The sequence below is a fragment of the Bubalus bubalis genome, chromosome 18 (assembly GCF_019923935.1).
Source record: "Bubalus bubalis isolate 160015118507 breed Murrah chromosome 18, NDDB_SH_1, whole genome shotgun sequence".
Lineage (NCBI taxonomy): Eukaryota > Metazoa > Chordata > Mammalia > Artiodactyla > Bovidae > Bubalus > Bubalus bubalis.
This window is the reverse complement of record NC_059174.1, coordinates 64,657,564-64,675,722: the sequence shown is the minus strand read 5'-3', so window position 1 is coordinate 64,675,722 and position 18,159 is coordinate 64,657,564. Positions and strand designations below refer to the sequence as shown.

The 18,159-nt window shown below is 46.4% G+C and overlaps 1 protein-coding gene and 1 long non-coding RNA gene across 3 annotated transcripts; one reads left to right on the top strand and one right to left on the bottom strand.

Annotated features, from left to right (window-relative positions):
* The first annotated feature begins 1,800 nt into the window (after positions 1-1,800).
* LOC123465132 lies at positions 1,801-13,362 on the top strand. Of its 2 annotated transcripts, XR_006640217.1 has the most exons (3): positions 1,801-2,184; positions 2,642-2,793; positions 13,332-13,362. It is a non-coding gene; the product is annotated as an uncharacterized LOC123465132 (long non-coding RNA). The 2 variants fall into 2 exon arrangements; XR_006640216.1 differs by lacking the exons at positions 1,801-2,184; positions 2,642-2,793 and adding an exon at positions 2,846-3,070.
* Positions 10,708-18,134, bottom strand: LOC102402689 (zinc finger protein 773). Its single transcript, XM_006078388.4, has 5 exons — positions 17,831-18,134; positions 16,056-16,094; positions 14,163-14,289; positions 13,600-13,698; positions 10,708-12,304 (listed from the first exon to the last, which is right to left on the bottom strand). The coding sequence occupies exons 1-5, from the start codon at positions 17,918-17,920 to the stop codon at positions 11,193-11,195; spliced, it is 1,467 nt and encodes a 488-aa protein (XP_006078450.4). The 5' UTR covers positions 17,921-18,134; the 3' UTR covers positions 10,708-11,192.
* Positions 18,135-18,159: the final 25 nt, after the last annotated feature.

Below are 18,159 nucleotides of genomic sequence, written 5' to 3'. Positions count from 1 at the left end.
ACCTACATTTAAATCCCCAACTGGAAATGGAACCCGGGTCCTAAGCAGTGAAAGCACCAAGTCTTAAACACAAGACCACCGAGGAGTACCCTTCCCCATGATTTTTAGTAGCATATTTTTCCTGAGGGTGTGAGAGACTTAAGAAGCTTGCCAAGGGCTTCATAAACAGGGGTCTCTGATTCAATATCTCTTGTGGATGGCTTTGCCCAACATGGCCACAGAAATCTAGAGTGGTCATCTTTGGAATCACACAGGGTCTCACAGGGTTGTTCGGCCTTCGCTGTGGCGAATGGGAAGGGTGGGATGCAAGACAGAAACTATATTACCCAACGGGCTGTGCTTGTGCGTGGGCGGCGGGACACTCGTCCAATGACGACCCAGGACAGAGCTGGAACCTCCCGCGGAGGTGGAGGCCGGACTTCCGATGACGTGACAGAGGCTGATGGGTGCCGGGGACCAGCCCCGGCTGATCCAGGGTATTCGAAGGAGAGACGGCGTAGGCGAGGGTCAGGAAACAACTGCTTAATTAAACGTTAATTAAGGATATAAAGAGTAATAGAATGAGGATAGCTCAGTAGGAAAATTCAGTGGAGAAAAGAGGCTGAGTAGCTTGGTTATGCGGGGGACCAATAAAACTTCAAGACAAGAAGTTTGCACCACTTACGTAGGCCGCAGGCGTCCTTCCGTTCTCCCAAATTAGAGGAGACACTGAGGCCTCCCCGGTCGGATCTTAGAAGCCCAGGCATAATTAGCAAGCATGGCGGGTTCCGCGCTCCAGATGGAGACTCAGCCAGAATTTGAGAGAGAGAGCGACATGGGGAGACCAAGTTTTGGTGAACAAGGCCCGCCCTTTATTTTCCAAAGTAGTTTTTATACCTTAAGTTGTGCATAGAGGATAATGGGGGAAGGGGTGGAGTCATGCAAGGACAGCAGTTCCTGGTCCTAATCGAAGCCAGGCTTTCAAACTTATCATATGCAAAAGTTCAGGTGATTTACATCATCTTCTGGCCAGGAGGCCTGTTAACATTTTAAGAAACTTATCTTTCTCTAAAGGTGATTATTCCAAAGTCAGGCACCAGCCTCCAAAAAAGCATTGGACAAAGCTGCATTCCTATAGGGCGAAGGTGAGGTGGGCTCAGTCAAGAAAAGAATTAACTCAAGGGTCCAAGGTTACAAACATTGAGGCTACTACTTACATTTCTATACACCCATTATATCAATCAATACACTGCCAAGGACACAGTAGGTAAGGAGTATGGAGACTTAGCAGCAAACATTGGCCCAATAAGTGAAAAACCCTTCACCAATACAATTTCTAATCAATCTTTTAACTACTCAAAGGAATCTGTGTTTAGACAGTTTAGAACATCTCCTGCCTCTCACAGTTGGGAGGCTCTGAACAATCACATGTGGCTGGAAAAACCTATTCAGGCAGGCTAGAGGATTTCCAAAGGAGTTTGTAGGTTGAAACACTGTCACACCCAGGAATTATTAACTGGAGCTGTAAGCTAACTCTTTTTTCAGAGAGCGGTAGTGGGGGACAGCCCCCCATAAAGTCAAAGGTGTAGGTGAAAGCACAAAGCAGAAAGTAGGCAGACTCTGGTTTTGGGGGTAGATGCTCGAGAATTTCCAGGGGGACTCCTGAGGCTCGATCCCGCCTTTGCGTATGCCGAGCCTCCTTCCTCATGACCTTTGCCACAGGCGGAGTGCCTCACGCTGGCTTCCGGTAGTGATAGAATTCTAGTTGAGCTATTCCAGATCCTGAAAGATGATGCTGTGGAAAGTACTGCACTCAATATGCAATATGCCGGCTCCTGGCAGATGGGGGTCAGTCCCTCTCCTTGGTGGAGACCCGAGTCCAGACTGGGGGCTGTTTCCCGGGTAGCTATTAGGGATCAAATAAGGAAGGAAGGGGAAGAGAATTGGACCCTTCTCTGCGCCTTTGTGCAAGCCCTCCGCCTGGCTGTGCATTCTTCGGGCTCTGCACCAGCCCTCCTTCCTTCTGGCGTACTTGTCCTTGTGTGCCTTTTACACGTGGGGAGCTGAGGCTCCTAGTGCGGGTCAGCCAAGGTCATGCCTGACCCAGGCCGGATGACTAGGGAATCCACTAAGCTTTAAGGACCCGCCAGGCTCCCTGCTCAGTTCACGGGGTCCGCTGGCGACGGTCAGCTGGGCCGGACGCAGGTGAGTGAGTGGCCTTTAGGCCACCAGCCCCTGGAACCGTGGTCCTATTAGCCTCGGGATATGACATAGAGGATGCTGTTGTCCTAGGACTTTCCCCTTCCGCTCTCTCTGCCCTGGAATTTGGGGTACCCAGAGATGGGTCATTCTTGGCCCATGGTTCTTAATTGAGTAGGGGATTGTCTGAAACACGTAAGGGTTTCGAGAACTAGCATGTGTGTATGCTTCGATGTGGCACTGGACTGGGGATGTTCTTGAAACCGTAAGTGTACTTTATGTTTTTGGGGACCTGAGACCAGGTAGGCAGAAATCAGCCACGGAATGGCAAATGAGGAGCTGGGCCTTGTGAGGACTGTGGGAGCCATAGAAAGTTAGAGCTGAGAGAGGTGCCCTAACTCAGCTCTTAATAGTGATGCCTAAAGCTCAGCTTTTCTGTTCACCTGTGTGAATTGAATCGCAGAGAAAGAGTTTTGGATGAAGTAGAAGGAGGACACAGCATGTTCCCTCTAAACAGTGCGTCCCTACTTGGAGAAGAGAGTTGAAAGTTTTGCAGTAATTGTTCAAAGAGGGCGTGATCAGCATCAAACATTCTTCTGAATGGTTGGTGGTGAGGTAAGTAGGAGTCTGCATCATCAACCTTCAGGTCCAACTGGTCTGGGGTCTACATGCTTGTGGGCAGCATACCTTCTTAATCTTTAATTTCTCCCACCTGGAGGGGCTTTCAGTATCTACAAAATACCTCAAAGATATTGTCATATGTATCCCATGGTGGGGAAACTGGACCTTCCCCCAAGGCTGCTCTTGACTGCTTGTTTCTCCCTGGTCTCACATCCCCTCCCTTCCCTAATTAACAACTGCTTGGAATTGTTACCTGCCCCTTGGAGCTCAGGTAAGGTCCTGGAGGCTGAATGAAGGCTATTTCCTGTAACCAAAGAAATGAGGGACACTGAAAGGCTCTGTGCCCAGGAGCCCCGCAGGGCCCTGCTTTTATCAACAGGCTTGCTCTGGTCACTGAACAGGCTGGGGGTGAGGGCCGATTGTTTGCCTAGTGTTCAGTCAGCCATATTTTCCTCTGGTAAAATCCAGTGGTGCATATTTTATTATTTTTACTTTCTTATGGATTTAATTTGCTGTATATTTTTCCACCTTTATTAATTAGGGCTGTGGTTGTGGTGCTTTAATCGCTAAGTCATGTGCGACTCTTTGCGACCCCTGGACTGTAGCCCGCTAGGCTCGTCTGTCCATGGGGTTGCCCAGGCGAGAATACCGGAGCGGGTTGCCATACCCTTCTCCAGGGGATCTTTCCGAACCAGAGACCGAACCCAGGTCTCCTTCATTGCAGGCAGTCTCTTTACTGACTGAGCCACCAGGAAATAGTTCTGTAATTATTTTGTGTGCTTGTTACATTTTTGTATCAGTTAGGCTCATCTCTTAAAATGAGTTGAGAAGCATTCGTTCCTCTTATTTTCTGAAAAGACATGTTATTGTGGTATTATTTACTCTTTAAATGTTTTGTAGAATTTGCCAGTGAAACTATTTAGGTCCTTAATATTTCTCAGTGGTGTATGATTTTTTTAATAGTTTTTGAACATATTTTTATTCAGTTTATTTCTAAATACATACTTTGATGCTATTATAAAAGATATCATTTTTTTTTCAATTTCCAAACAGTCATTACTAGTATCAGAAACAAGTCATTTTTGTATATTGGCCTTTTATCCTGTGACCTCACTAAACTCAATCGTTTTCAATCATTTGATCTAGTAGCTTTTTAGGGAATGAGTTGTAATTTTCAACATAATTGTGTCTTACTTGAATAGAAGTTTTGGTTCTACCTTTACAATCTTTTTTTTTTTAATATTTTTTATTTCGCTCGCCGGTTCTTAGTTGCAGCATGTGAACTATTAATTGTGGCAGGTCGCATCTAGTTCTCTGACCAGGGATTGAGCCCTGGCCCCCTGCTTTGGGAGCAGAGTCTTAGCCACTGGACCACAAAGGAACTCCCTAACTTTACAAACTTTAGACCTTTTTTTCCCCTTCATGTTACAAACACAGATCTTTAGTACCAATACAATGTTAAGTAGAAGTGATGAGCATAGACACATTTGCATTATTCCCAATATCAGGGCAAAAGCATTAGGCTTTCAACATCAAATGTGTTAGCTGTTGTTTTTTTTTTTTTCATAGATGGACTATATCAGGAAGTTCTCATCTAATCCGAATTTGCTGAGAATTTTTATCATTTACTGGATTTGAATTCTGTGAAATGCTTCCACTACATGTTTGAGATCATTGTTTTTTAGTTTATTAAGATAAGGTTCAATTGTTAAATCATCTTTGCATTCTTGATAAACAGCACTAGGTTATGATTTATGTGTTTACATATGTATATGGCTGGATTCAGTTTGCTATGTTCATGTGGGTGCTAGTCCCTTTTTTTTTTAACTTTTTATTTTATATTGAAGTATTAGTTGATTATTGAAGTATTGGCTTCCCAGGTGGTGCTAATGGTAAAGAACCTGCCTGCCAATGCAGCAGAAATGGGTTCTATCTCTGAGTCGAGAAGATCTCCTGAAGGAGGCAATGGCAACCCACTCCAGTATCTTTGCCTGGAGAATCTCATGGACAGAGAAGCCTAGAGAGCTACAGTCCATGGGATAGCACTGAGTCGGACACGACTGAAGCCACTTAGCACACACATTAGCTGATTAACAGTTGTAACATTTACTTAACTATTAATAGTTGGGAAGTGTTTGAATCTTCTTTTAGAAGAATTTCTATACAATTGCTATTGTTTCATCTTTAAGAAAACAAGAATATCAGTCCCACAACCACAAATGTGTTCCACTGGAGAAGGGAATGGCAAGCCACTTCAGTATTCTTGCCTTGAGAACCCCAAAACAGTATGAAAAGGCAAAAAGATAGGACACTGAAAGATGAACTCCCCAGGTCAGTGGGTGCCCAATATGCTACTGGAAATCAGTGGAGAAATAACTCCAGAAAGAATGAAGAGATGGAGCCAAAGCAAAAACAACACCCAGTTGTGGATGTGGCTGGTGATAGAAGCAAAGTCCACTGCTGTAAAGAGCAATATTGCATAGGAACCTGGAATGTTAGCTCCATGAATCAAGGCAAATTGGAAGTGGTCAAACAGGAGATGGCAAGAGTGAACGTCGACGTTTTAGGAATCAGCAAACTAAAATGGACTAGAATGGGTGAATTTAACTCAGCTGACGATTATATATGCTACTGTGGGCAAGAATCCCTTACAAGAAATGGAGTAGCCATCAGAGTCAACAAGAGTCTGAAATGCAGTACTTGGATGCAATCTAAAAAACGACAGAATGATCTCTGTTTTCGTTTCCAAGGCAAACCATTCAATATCACAGTAATCCAAGCCTATGCCCCAACCAGTAATGTTGAAGAAGCTGAAGTTGAACGGTTCTATGAAGACCTACAAGAGCTTCTAGAACTAACACCCTCAAAAAGATGTCCTTTTCATTATAGGGGACTGGAATGCAAAAGTAGGGAGTAACAGGCAAATTTGGCCTTGGAGTACAGAATGAAGCAGGGCAAAAGCTAATAGAGTTTTGCCAAGAGAATGCACTGGTCATAGCAAACACCCTCTTCCAGTAACACAAGAGAAGACTCTATACATGGACATCACCAGATGGTCAATAGCGAAATCAGATTGATTATATTCTTTGAAGCCAAAGATGGAGAAAATCTATACAATCAGCAAAAACAAGACAGGAAGCTGACTGTGGCTCAGATCAGGAACTCCTTATTGCCAAATTCAGACTTAAATTGAAGAAAGCAGGGAAAACCACGAGGCCATTCAGGTATGATCTAAATCAAATCCCTTAGGATTATACAGTGGAAGTGACAAATAGATTCAAGGGATTAGCTCTGATAGACAAGTGCCTGAAGAGCTATGGACGGAAGTTCGTGACATTGTACAACAGACAGGAATCAAGAACATCCCCAAGAAAAAGAAATGCAAAAAAGCAAAATTATTGTCTGAGGATGCCTTACAAATAGCTGTGAAAAGAAGAGAAGTGAAAAGAAAAGGAGAAAAGGAAAGATATACCCATTTGAATGAAGAGTTCCAGAGAATAGCAAGGAGAGATAAGCCTTCTTCAGTGCTGAGTGTAAAGAAATAGAGTAAAACAATAGACTGGGAATGACTAGCGATCTCTTCAAGAATATTAGAGATACCAAGGGAACATTTCATGCAAAGATGGGCTCAATAAAGGAGAGAAATTGTATGGACAGAAGATATTAACAGAAGCAGAAGATATTAAGAAACAGGTGGCAACAATACATAGAAGAACTATTCAAAAAAGATCTTCATGGCCCAGATAATCACGATGGTGTGATCACTCACCTAGAGCCAGATATCCTGGAATGTGAAGTCAACTGGGCCTTAGGAAGCATCACTACAAACAAAGCTAGTGGAGGTGATGGAATTCCAGTTGAGCTATTTCAAATCCTAAAAGATGATGCTGTGAAAGTGCTGCACTCAATATGCCAGCAAATTTGGAAAACTCAGCAGTGGCCACAGGACTGGAAGAGGTCAGTTTTCATTCCAGTCCCAAAGAAAGGCAATGCCAAAGAATGCTCAAACTACTGCACAATTGCACTCATCTCACACGCTAGTAAAGTAATGCTCAAAATTCTCCAAGCCAGGCTTCAACAGTACGTGAACTGTGAACTTCCAGAGGTTCAAGCTGGATTTAGAAAAAGCAAAGGAACCAGAGATCAAATCGCCAACATCTGTTGGATCATTGAAAAAGCAAGAGAGTTCCAGAAAAACATCTACTTCTTTATTGATTATGCCAAATCCTTTAACTGTATAAACCACAATAAACTCTGGGAAATTCTTAAAGAGATGGGATTACCAGACCACCTGACCTGCTTCTTGAGAAATCTGTATGTGGTCAGGAAGCAACAGTTAGAACTGGACGTGGAACAACGGACTGGTTCCAAATAGGAAAAGGAGTATGTCAAGGCTGTATATTGTCACCCTGCTTATTTAACTTATATGCAGAGTACATCATGAGAAACACTGGGCTGGATGAAGCACAAGCTAGAATCAAGATTGCTGGGAGAAATATCAATAGCCTCAGGTACGCAGATGACACCACCCTTATGGCAGAAAGTGAAGAAGAACTAAAGAGCCTCTTGATGAAAGAGGAGAGTGAAAAATTTGGCTTAAAACTCAACATTCAGAAAACTAAGATCATGGCGTCTGGTCCCAGCACTTCATGGCAAATAGATGGGGAAACAGTGGAAACAAACTTTATTTTGGGGGGCTCCAAAATCACTGCAGATGGTGACTGCAGGCATGAAATTAAAAGACGCTTGCTCTTTGGAAGTGAAAGATTGTTGCTGAACGAAAAGACACCGGGATTCTTGCCCTCTGTGGGAGAAGAATTCAGTCCGGGGCTAGAGACGAGGCTTGATCACTCAGAGCTTTTGTGTAATAAAGTTTTATTAAAGTATAAAGGAGACAGAGAAAGCTTCTGACATAGGCATCAGAATGGGGCAGAAAAAGTGCCCCCCTGCTAGTCTTCAGCTGGATGTTATATAGTCACTAGCAGTCTGTTAATGAAAGAAAGGAATGTCTTAAAACTCAGAATGGCACCAGGCCCCTCACCCATAAGATGCATTTTGGGATAATCTTGGCACCAGATGATTCATCCCAGGCCATAAAATGATTGACTTGAATCTTGTAGAAGGGCAGAATACCATACAAATAGTTTTGTTTACATAGATTGCTGCTGCTACTGCTGCTAAGTCGCTTCAGTCGTGTCCGACTCTGTGCGACCCAATGGACGGCAGCCCACCGGCTTCCCCGTCCCTGGGATTCTCCAGGCAAGAACACTGGAGTGGGTTGCCATTTCCTTCTCCAATGCATGAAAGTGAAAAGTGAAAGTGAAGTCGCTCAGTCGTTTCTGACTCTAGCGACCCCATGGACTGCAGCCTACCAGGCTCCTCCGTCCATGGGATTTTCTAGGCAAAAGTACTGGAGTGGGGTGCCATTGCCTTCTCTGTTACATAGATTAGGGGAACAATATCTGAGTATAACATACTGGTTTGTCAAGTAGGTTCTGAGCCATTAGGCGCAACCATTTGAAGACAGAGTCCGGGGTAAATGCATAGTACATTAACATAGCTTAAGACAAACATTTCCATAAGAAAAATGCATTGGTTAACTTGAGGTTTGAGAATAGTTAACTTCAGGTGAAACCAAGTGTCATTATGGCAACACAGTATTTTAAGAGAAACCTTTTAAATTTGTATAGAGAAGGGAAAAAATATCGCTAGTTTGTTTCCTCCTGCCGCTTAAGAGAGAGAGAAAAATGCCTGACACTTGCAGCCTATTTCCTCCGTTTGGAGACCCCTGGCCTTCCTGCCTGTTACCCTCTCAGAAGGAAAGTTATGACCAACCTGGTAGCTCAGATGTTAAAGCGTCTGCCTGCAATGCGGGAGACCTGGGTTCGATCCCTGGGTTGGGAAGATTCCCCTGGAGAAGGAAATGGTAACCCACTCCAGTATTCTTGCCTGGAGAACCCCCATGGACAGAGGAGCCTGGTGGGCTACAGTCCACGGGGTTGCAAAGAGTCGGACAGGACTGAGCAACTTCACTTTCACTTTAAGACAGCATATTAAAGAGCAGAGACATTACTTTGCCAACAAAGGTCAGTCTAGTTAAAGCTATGGTTTTTCCAGTAGTTATGTATGGATGTGAGAGTTGGACTATAAAGAAAGCTGAGCGCCGAAGAATTGATGCTTTTGAACTGTGGTGTTGGAGAAGACTCTTGAGAGTCCCTTGGACTGCAAGGAGATCCAACCAGTCCATCCTAAAGGAGATCAGTCCTAAATATTCACTGGAAGGACTAATGCTGAAGCTGAAACTCCAATACTTTGGCCACCTGATGTGAAGAATTGACTCATTGGAAAAGACCCTGATGCTGGGAAAGATTGAGGGCAGGAGGAGAAGGGGACGACAGAGGATGAGATGGCTGGATGGCATCACCGACTCGATGGACATGAGGTTGAGTAAACTCCAGGAGCTGGTGATGGACAGGGAGGCCTGGCATGCTGCAGTCCATGGGGTCACAAAGAGTTGAACACGACTGAGTGACTGAATTAAATTTAACTGAACCACAAATAACTGAAATTGTCTAACAACTCAAATGAGCAGGAAACAGAATTTTCTTTAAACACTCCAGGAAAAAACAAAACAAAACACAACCTTGGTAACAACTTGAGTTTAGCCCAGTCGGACCCATCCGTGTCTTACTGGACATATGATCTACAGAACCATAATATAATGAATTGGTGTTGTTTAAGCCATTGGTTTGTGGTTATCTGTCAGTACAGCAATAGAAAGCTACTGCATCATTATTCTTTGACTATTTCTTTACTTTTTTTTTTTGGCTGTACTGCACATGTAGGAGTCCTAGTTCCCCAAGCAAGGATCAAACCCTGTCCCATGCATTGGAGTGCAGAATCTTAGCCACTGTGAAGGAGTCTTTTGGGCCTAGAAAAGAAGAAAACAGTCTCAAAGGCCCTTACTGAATCATCTAACTTCGGAGAAAACAAAACTGAACTTTAGGTCCCACCCTGATGCTCCAGGCCGGTTGCATCTATCTGGGACTTCTGGGACTTATCACCCCCTGTCCAGAAACCTTCCACCCGCTACACCTGCCCAGAACTTATCACCCCCTGCCCAACTACAAATGTCATCTCAACTAAAGCATACCCAAAACATCCCGCCTGATTAACGTTTCCCTTATCGCTTCCACAAACCTCCCTATAAATGTGGAGCCTCCCTGATCCCTGTCAGCGTTCAGCCTGGTCGTTAGGCTGATTGTTACCCCTCCTTGCCTGAATGAAGGTAACCTACTTCTGTTGAGGTCGTCTTTCCTTTTTCTGCCTCGGCCCAAACTATACCTTACACACTGGACCACAAGAGAAGTCCCAAGTACTTCTTTACTTTCTAAGGCAAGGATATTTCCTTGGCTTATGTTACACTTTTCCAGCTTTAACCTAGAAGTGGCCTCTTATCTAAGGAGTTCTGATTCTTTTTACTGAAATACTGTATTCATAAGCCAATAATTGGACATTAAATATGTTCACAGCTGCTGGAGTACGTCTGCATTCTAGGCTGTCACTGAATAGATAGGGGGTATGTTCATATGTAAACATTTCTACATACACTGAACTTCTTTGTGTTTAAATTAACAAAGATTTCACAAGATTAGATATTTAAAAGGGCTCTTAGGGTTCCAATAGCATACCCAGGTAAGGTTTTTTTTTTTACAGGCAATGATAAAGTACCATAAGAGAAAAAGAGCACAATATGAAAAGTACAACCAATAAAAGGCAAATGGATAAGTTGTATTTCATGAAAGTTAAGAAATTCTACTCTAGGGAAGATACTGTTAAGGAAACCAAAGCCACAGACTTAGAGGAAATATTGATTATATATCAAATGAGTCATTTGCATCCAGAATATATTAAGAAATTGCAAGACAGTTTAATAGTAGGCAAAAAACTTTGATCAGATACTTCACTGAAGAAAACATATGATGGCAAATACACAGGGAGAAATACTGAACACCAAGTCATTAGGGGAGTGCAAATTTAAATCACAATGAAATACTACTAGACATTCCCTAGAATTGCTAAAAATATATGGCCAATATTTTACATACAAAACTCAGCAAAGATACGAAGAAACTGGAAAACAAACACTCCAGGAAATGTGAAATGGCATAACTATTTAGAATACAAGGTGGAAAATTCTTCAAAAGTTAAATATTTCCATCAGCTTCCAGCATGACAGTGTGAGGAGCTTTGCAGGCCTGCTTCCCAGGGAAATGGGTGAAAATTATAAAAACATCATTTAAAGCCTCTGGAAATGATCTGAAGGATATACAGCAAATGAAGAAACATTTATTTAAGAAAATCTAATACTCAGGTAGAAAAGCAAGCGTCAGTCACAGCTGAACCTTGCAAGACTTTTCTCCACTGTGAACTTTCTGGTGCTGTATAAGGTTGAAACGCTGGCTAAATGACTTCCCACAACTGCTGCACTCATAAGGCATTTCTCCGGTGTGAATCCTCCGATGCTTAACAAGGCTGGAGCTGTGGCGGAAAAATTTCCCACATTCCCTGCACCCATAAGGTCTTGCTCCAGTGTGAACTCTCTGGTGTTTAACAAGGCTAGAATTCTCACTAAAGAATCTTCCACATTCATTGCACTTAAAGGGCTTTTCTCCAGTGTGAACTTTTCGGTGTTGCACAAGGCTGGAGCTTTGGCTAAAAAATTTCCCACATTCGCTGCATTCATAAGGCCTTTCTCCAGTGTGAACTCTCCAGTGATTAATAAGGCTTGACTTGTGGCTATAGAATTTCCCACATTCGCTGCACTTATAAGGTCTTTCTCCAGTGTGAACTCTCTGATGCTTCATGAGGCTTGAGTTAAAGCTAAAGAACTTCCCACATTCGCTGCACTCATAAGGCCTTACTCCAGTGTGGATTCTGTGATGCTGAACAAGTGTGGAATTGTGCCTGAAGGCTTTTCCACATTCACTGCATTTAAAAGGCTTTTCTCCAGTGTGGACTCTCCGGTGTTGAATGAGGTCAGCATTGCGGCTAAAGGATTTTCCACATTCACTACACCCGTAAGGTCTTTCACCAGTGTGAACTATTTGATGTATAAAAAGGTTGGATTTATGGCTGAATAATTTCCCACATTCACTGCATTCATAAGGCTTTTCTCCTGTGTGTAGTCTCTGGTGCTGAACAAGTAAGTATTTCTGACCAAAGGCTTTCCCACACTCACTACACCTGTAATGCCTTTTCCCAGGGGGAACGCCCTGCCCACTTTTGGTGCTCCTACATGGCTCCCCTCCACTAGGAGCCTCCTGAGGCTTGGGAAGACCAGAGCTTCCTGGGGAGACCTTCCCATTCCCCTCATGCTCTTCTCTTGTTGAAGGTTTCTCTCCAGAGTTCAGGTTCTGGTGTTGGTGAAGGTTTGCTCTGTCCACTTCTACACAACCACTCTGCTCAGAAGGTGCCTCATCAGCCTCTGCTCCACACCAACAACCTGCAAGTGCAGAAATGCTGATGAAGTGTCTGTGGAGTATGTAGACTTTGGCGGGACAGGGCAGCACCCTCACACGTGTCTGACACAGGCAGTAAGGGGTTCCTGGGACCGTTCTTAGTTCTCACCTTTGTCGCAACTTGCCTTCAGTGGCAAAACCCAAATCTTCCAGTGACCTTTAGCATCGCCACAACTTAGGTGGCAAGTGTCACCCATTACAGTGAGCATTGCTAAGGATGTTGAGATACCACAGCATCATCTGTACTGTAACCTGTGAAGCTCCCTATTTCCAGCTGTGTCAGCATCCCAACACACAGGCTGGAGCACCCTGCCCAGGTGCACTGGTGTAAGGAGGCTGGTCCCCCGCACAAGCAGCCCTTCTTGTCCTCCCCTGAGTGTGACCTAGTTATGTTCAAATGCACCCATAAAATCCCATTGTGCCTTTTCTTGTACTCTCCCTGTTGGGAAGCCCGGTACAAAATAGCCGGTTGGAGGAAGTCCTTGGGAAAATGGCGAAGGCCAGAAATACCCCAGCTTGATGTGCCCGGGCAGAAAAACATCTCCTGCCTTTGGTTATGCCCGGTGCCAAGATTTAATAATAAATATTCAGGATGTTGCTTGAGAAAACGGGTTATGGGATAAGCTCATGGGTCACTTAGAGCGCACTGTCCTTGAAACATTTTTACTGAGTAGGTGTTCACCCCGTACGTGCTCTGTTGGCTGTATACTCTAAGCTCTTTGTTCCTACTTCTATAAAAAGGCTTGACTGCAGAAATAAACTTGTCAGTCCTTGCAAGAGACTGTCCGAGTGTCCTTCTTTCAGGTTCATCGCTTCCAAGTCCCAGGGAGAAAATCCCCAACAGTCCCCACCAACAAAGGCACCTGCTGACAGGTCCTCACCCTCTGCTTCCCCCTGCTTGTTGGAGCCCACTCCCTCCAGTGTGACCCCCCGCTTCCCCCCTCGGCAGGTAGGGACTACCTCTTCAGACCTGTGAACACAATCAACTTTGTTTTGTTTTTTTTTTCTTAGGCTCTCCTGTGTTTCCTCTCATGGCCACAGCTGACTGGCCATGTCATAAAACAGTAGAAAATGAGGCCACTGTCAGCGAGCACTGCAGAGTGGAAGAGAGGGTAGGTGACAGCCCTGGCAGCTGAGAAGTGGTCAGCTGATGGAAAAAAGATGGAAATCAGCCTTGGCCCCTTGTCTGACACCAAAACATCAGGGCCTCCTGGGGAGACTCCTGGTGCGAACTCATCCTTGGGTTCACCCCCAGCCTCCTCCACCTCCCTCCAAGTACCTGCTGGTGTGGCTGTGGTTGAGACTCCCCCGGTAAGCACACAGGGCTCCCCCCGCTGCTCCAGCTGAGTCATGTCATGGGTCCTGGACGGTGTGAGTCCTACAGAAGGAACAAGGCAAGAGGGTCAAAGTGACCCACTCCTCAGCAGCCCACAGGAACTAAGGCTGAGTGTAACCAACAAGAAGGTGGGAAAAAGATGCTGCAGAAACATCCCGGTCAAGCAGTGGCCAGGTCAGCGCCTCAGTTCCTGACACAGGCAGATCCCACATCAGCCAAAAGAGGAGGGCCCAAGTTGGGTGTTGGACTGCCGTGGATCTCTTTGGCATCACCAGGCCAGGGAGAGGCCATAGCATAGGACCCATCTGATCACAACACTTGGGATCCCCAAACCCATTCCTGCACAACCATGGAGCAGCTTGAGGACAGAAGTGGGTGGTGCACCCGGGCTTGGCTGTTATACCTACTCTAGGACACAAGAAAGGATGCAGTACCCACAGACCAGCTTTGGGAGGGATGGACCTGCCCTTGGAGAGGGGAGGAGCTGTAGGGTGCAAGGACCTTACCGAGAGACGCCATCAGTGAGAAGGTCTCCAGCATCACCCCACAGTACAGGAGCCTCTGGGCCTCATCAAGGAGCCCCCACTCCTCCCAGGAGAAGTAGACAGCCACGTCCTCAAAGGTCACTTGGCCCTGCCATGATGGGGATGGTTCAGTTTACATGCAGCCTTCTTTCCTGGGACTCTAACCCTCCTTCCGCGCTCCCCACCTCAGTGGAAATACCAGGCCCTGGTGCTGCTGATGTCTGCCCTCCTGGCCACCCCAGCAATCACCATGTTCTGCTCTCAGCAACAACAGGTGGGGGACATGTGTCGCCTGAGCTCTGGTGCTGACCTACAGAGCCTCACCCTTCTGCAAGACAATTCACCCAGGATCCTTCAGACTGTGGTTCCCAAGAACAACAAAAATTGAGTCCCCTTCTCCTTCCACCCCAGTACAAGGGCCTGGGGCCATCAGCTGGCACTCTCTCCCAACATGCATATTGTTCTTCACACCACACCTCCCTCATGGCCCTGACCCTACTTGGCCCTTACCCTGGCTTCATCCTCAGCATCTTGAAACCTGGAGTAGATCTCAGCCCTCTTCCACTCTGTGTTACAAAGCAGTCCCCTGACCAGTCTCAGCATCCTCTGACACTTGTTCAAAGCCCAGGTCCACTTGTCTCACATCATGCCCACCAACAGTCCCAGGGGACCCTGTGTGGCTTTGTGCTGACCTCCAGGTCCTCACAGCCATAAGAACAAGAGCCTGGGGAACCCACAGCTGGATGAATCAGCAGTAGCACCAGCTTTGCTCTCATCTCCCTGCCTGGTCTCCACCTACATCTCAGGTCCACTCCCCATGGAAATCCGGCCTCCAGCCAGATCCTCCTCACCCCTACAATGCCTCCCCACCATGACCATTACACTCCCCTCATGTGTTTCTATGAAACCCAGCACCCCATCCAGCAAGAGGCCCAGTCCTCAGCCCCACACTCCTCTCCCTTGTTACCTAATGCACTGCCACAGGACCTGAAGGTGCCCCCTGCCAAATCTGATCACAGCTCCATCCTGGCCCACGCACCATCCACACTGTGGGTGAATCCAATCCAAACCCTTCACCTGAACTCCAGCCTGTGTGTCCAGGTGCCCAGGGGAGGAATCTGCTTGAGGATTTCTGGGTTCAACAGCCAGAATCTAACTCCTTATTCCCAGTGATAATTCCTCTTGCCACCGACTTGGACGTGGTGGCACTTCCCTCCTTCTAGCTACCGAGGCCAAACATCTCAGAATCACCTGACTCTTCCTCTTTTCTCTCCCAACCTTCCACATCAGATAGCCTGCTCAGACCTACATGAAAGAACAAACACACACTCCCAACACGTTGCCCGCCTCCACCGCCACTACTCTGGCCCATCTACCAGCACACTCACCTGGGCTATTGTAGTAGCCTCCTCCCTGGGCTCCCTACCACTCAACTGACTGCTTATTAAGCCTGGCTCAGATCAGTTTCTTTTTCTGCTCTAAACCTCCTGGCTCCCACCACCCTCTGAATTGAGGCACACCTCTGCAGACCATCATTCCAGGTCTAACTTCTGCTTCTTGCTGTTTCCACCACAAATGAGGGGGACCTAAGTTTGCTAGGCATTCCCAGCTCAACCTCACCTCTAATATTTTCCAACAATCACTGTGAATGGACTCTCTTCTAGGCTTCAAGCCATTGGCTGCCAGAAATGGGAACCAAACCATATGATTCCTGGTCTGCACTCAGGGACCTAATCTTGGATGACCACCTTCCAGGAATCTTAGATGGCAGGGTGAGGAGCATAGCAGGTAAAACAAGTCCCAGGATGCTACAATCCTGGAGCCCAGGCAAGTGGGAGGTGAAAAGGGTAAGGATCTAGGACACCTATCACTTACCTCTTCATGGTCTGGAAGCCACTCCGCAGCCACAGCAACCTATGGAAAAGCCAGGCCATGAGAAGCAGGCAATAATATTGGGCCCCAACGGCTCAACCAAGGTACCTCAGTCCTCGGTGATGCATGCCTCTTAACAGCTGTGTAATCTTGAACAAATACTCAACCTCCCTGTGAAGTGTTGTGATCTGTCAAATGTGGATAAAAATGGTGTCCACGCACGAGGGCTATTGTTTGCTCATTTCTATCAAGTTCTAACTATCGACTTTCACTGTCCTCATAAGTGATGCTTCTGTCAGCATATCCTGGTTGGTATTAAAAATGTACTTTTTCAACATGCCTTTTAACTAAGAAAATACAATATTGAAGATGTTTGATTTAATCAAACGCTTAGCAGGATACTGATATTTCAACTAATTATTATGTGTTAGCTTGTTAAAGCTGCGTTGTCTTAACTGCCTATGTGTGTATGTATATACATACATATTTATGTACATATGTATATATGTATTTTCACCAGTTAGTGTTAAATGAGTATTTATTTCATAAACTCACAAGATAAGAAACTGGGGGATTAGGATTGAGAAAACTGAGTAGCTACTAGTCCAATTGGCAACTGGCTGCCTGGTATACACCCTCCTGGAGGGAAGCCTGTTAGAGGCCTTTCCACTGGAGCAGCGACTCATGCCTCCTGTCCTAAAAGCTGGGGAACTTAGGCATCAAAGGAGATGCCCTATTAGCCTACCTGAGTGTTCTTTTTCTCCACGAGGGGAAAAGAGGGCCTGCTGAGCCTGGAGTGGCAAATCTACACCACTGACCATCTCAGTCTCCAGCCCAGACCTGGGTCCGCTAACCATTCCTCCACACCAGCCAGAAACACTTTGGAGCACAGGAATTCACACCTCTGGAGGTGGCCCACCCTCCAGGCTCATCTGAAATAAAAACCTTAACATTCTTCCTTCTAAATATAAGCCCCGGTCCATGCCACAGACCAGGCCACCCCGCACCATCCCTTGGATATCTCTAGCCCAGATCCCTCCCCGGAACCCCGGAACCCCTCAGGTGAGTGAGCACGTTGCCCATGCAACACCTCCACTCTGGGAAACCTCAGGGTTACCACGTCCAAAATCCAACTCCCAGTCTTTTCCCTGAAATCTGCTCCCTGCAAACCAAAAAACAGGTTCGTCCTTCCTTCCCTACATTTTCACAGCCGCAGCCGGTGCAGCAGGAAATCCTGTCTGTCCCGCTTTTAAAGCCTGTGAGAGGCCTGATCATTTCTCCCCTCTCTGGCCACCAGCGACTACAGTCCAGAGCCCACCAGCACTCCATGGTATTTACTTCGTCACAGGTCTTCCAGTCTCCACTCACAGTCTCATCACCCCTACCCCTGTCTCTTTTTCCCTGCGAAGACTTTGGACAATTTTGACACACAGATTGAGCCTCTCCTCTTCACAAGGCTCCCTGGCCACTGGCCGCCGCACAATGAAGGCCCAGCTGCTGCGGCTGCCTTGTCCCATGTGACTCATCCTCTCATGCGGTTGTGTGCAGACTCCAGACAAATCTCAAGTTTGAGCCTCTCAGTTCAGTTACTGTTTCAAGGCTTTGATCGTGCCGGTCCCGAGGCCTGTAACCCTTTCCCAAGCCCCATCATACTGGCTGACAGAAATACGGCCTCTCACCCACGATCTCCTTACAGACCTGGACCCAGGGGCCTGAGCAGGGGACCTTTATCACCTAGTGCGGCAATGGCGGTGAGAGACCGGAGGACGAACAGTTACCTCAGGCGGGACTTTCAGAGCGGCCGCTGCCATCTGACTCTGTGGGCGGAGCAGGGCCAGGAGCTGTGGACCAGGTCTGGCCCCACGCATCCCTGTCCCGGAATCGGAATCAGGTGATTCCCGGGCGCCGCTGCTGAACGTCAGACCCGCATTAGTGCCGAGAAGAGAACGTTAGCCTCCTCTCGCGCCTTCCCGCTCCCGTCACCCCAGTTCAACACCAGCGTCCCGGAGCCTCTCATCAAGCACACAGACCCAAGAGACCCCCGAAAACGACCGCCCCCACCCGAAGGCGGAAGTCCCGCCCCGCGGATTCCAACGGGGAAATATCT

Bases quoted from the DNA above. Each gene is read 5' to 3' on its own strand.
- LOC102402689 (XM_006078388.4), bottom strand. From the start codon at position 17,920: ATGCGTGGGGCCAGACCTGGTCCACAGCTCCTGGCCCTGCTCCGCCCA. The intron at 16,095-17,830 runs GTAACTGTTCGT...GCTTTTCCATAG, and splicing joins CTCTGAAAGTCCCGCCTGAG to GTTGCTGTGGCTGCGGAGTG. The intron at 12,305-13,599 runs GTACTTGGAGGG...CTGCACTTGCAG, and splicing joins AACCACAGCCACACCAGCAG to GTTGTTGGTGTGGAGCAGAG.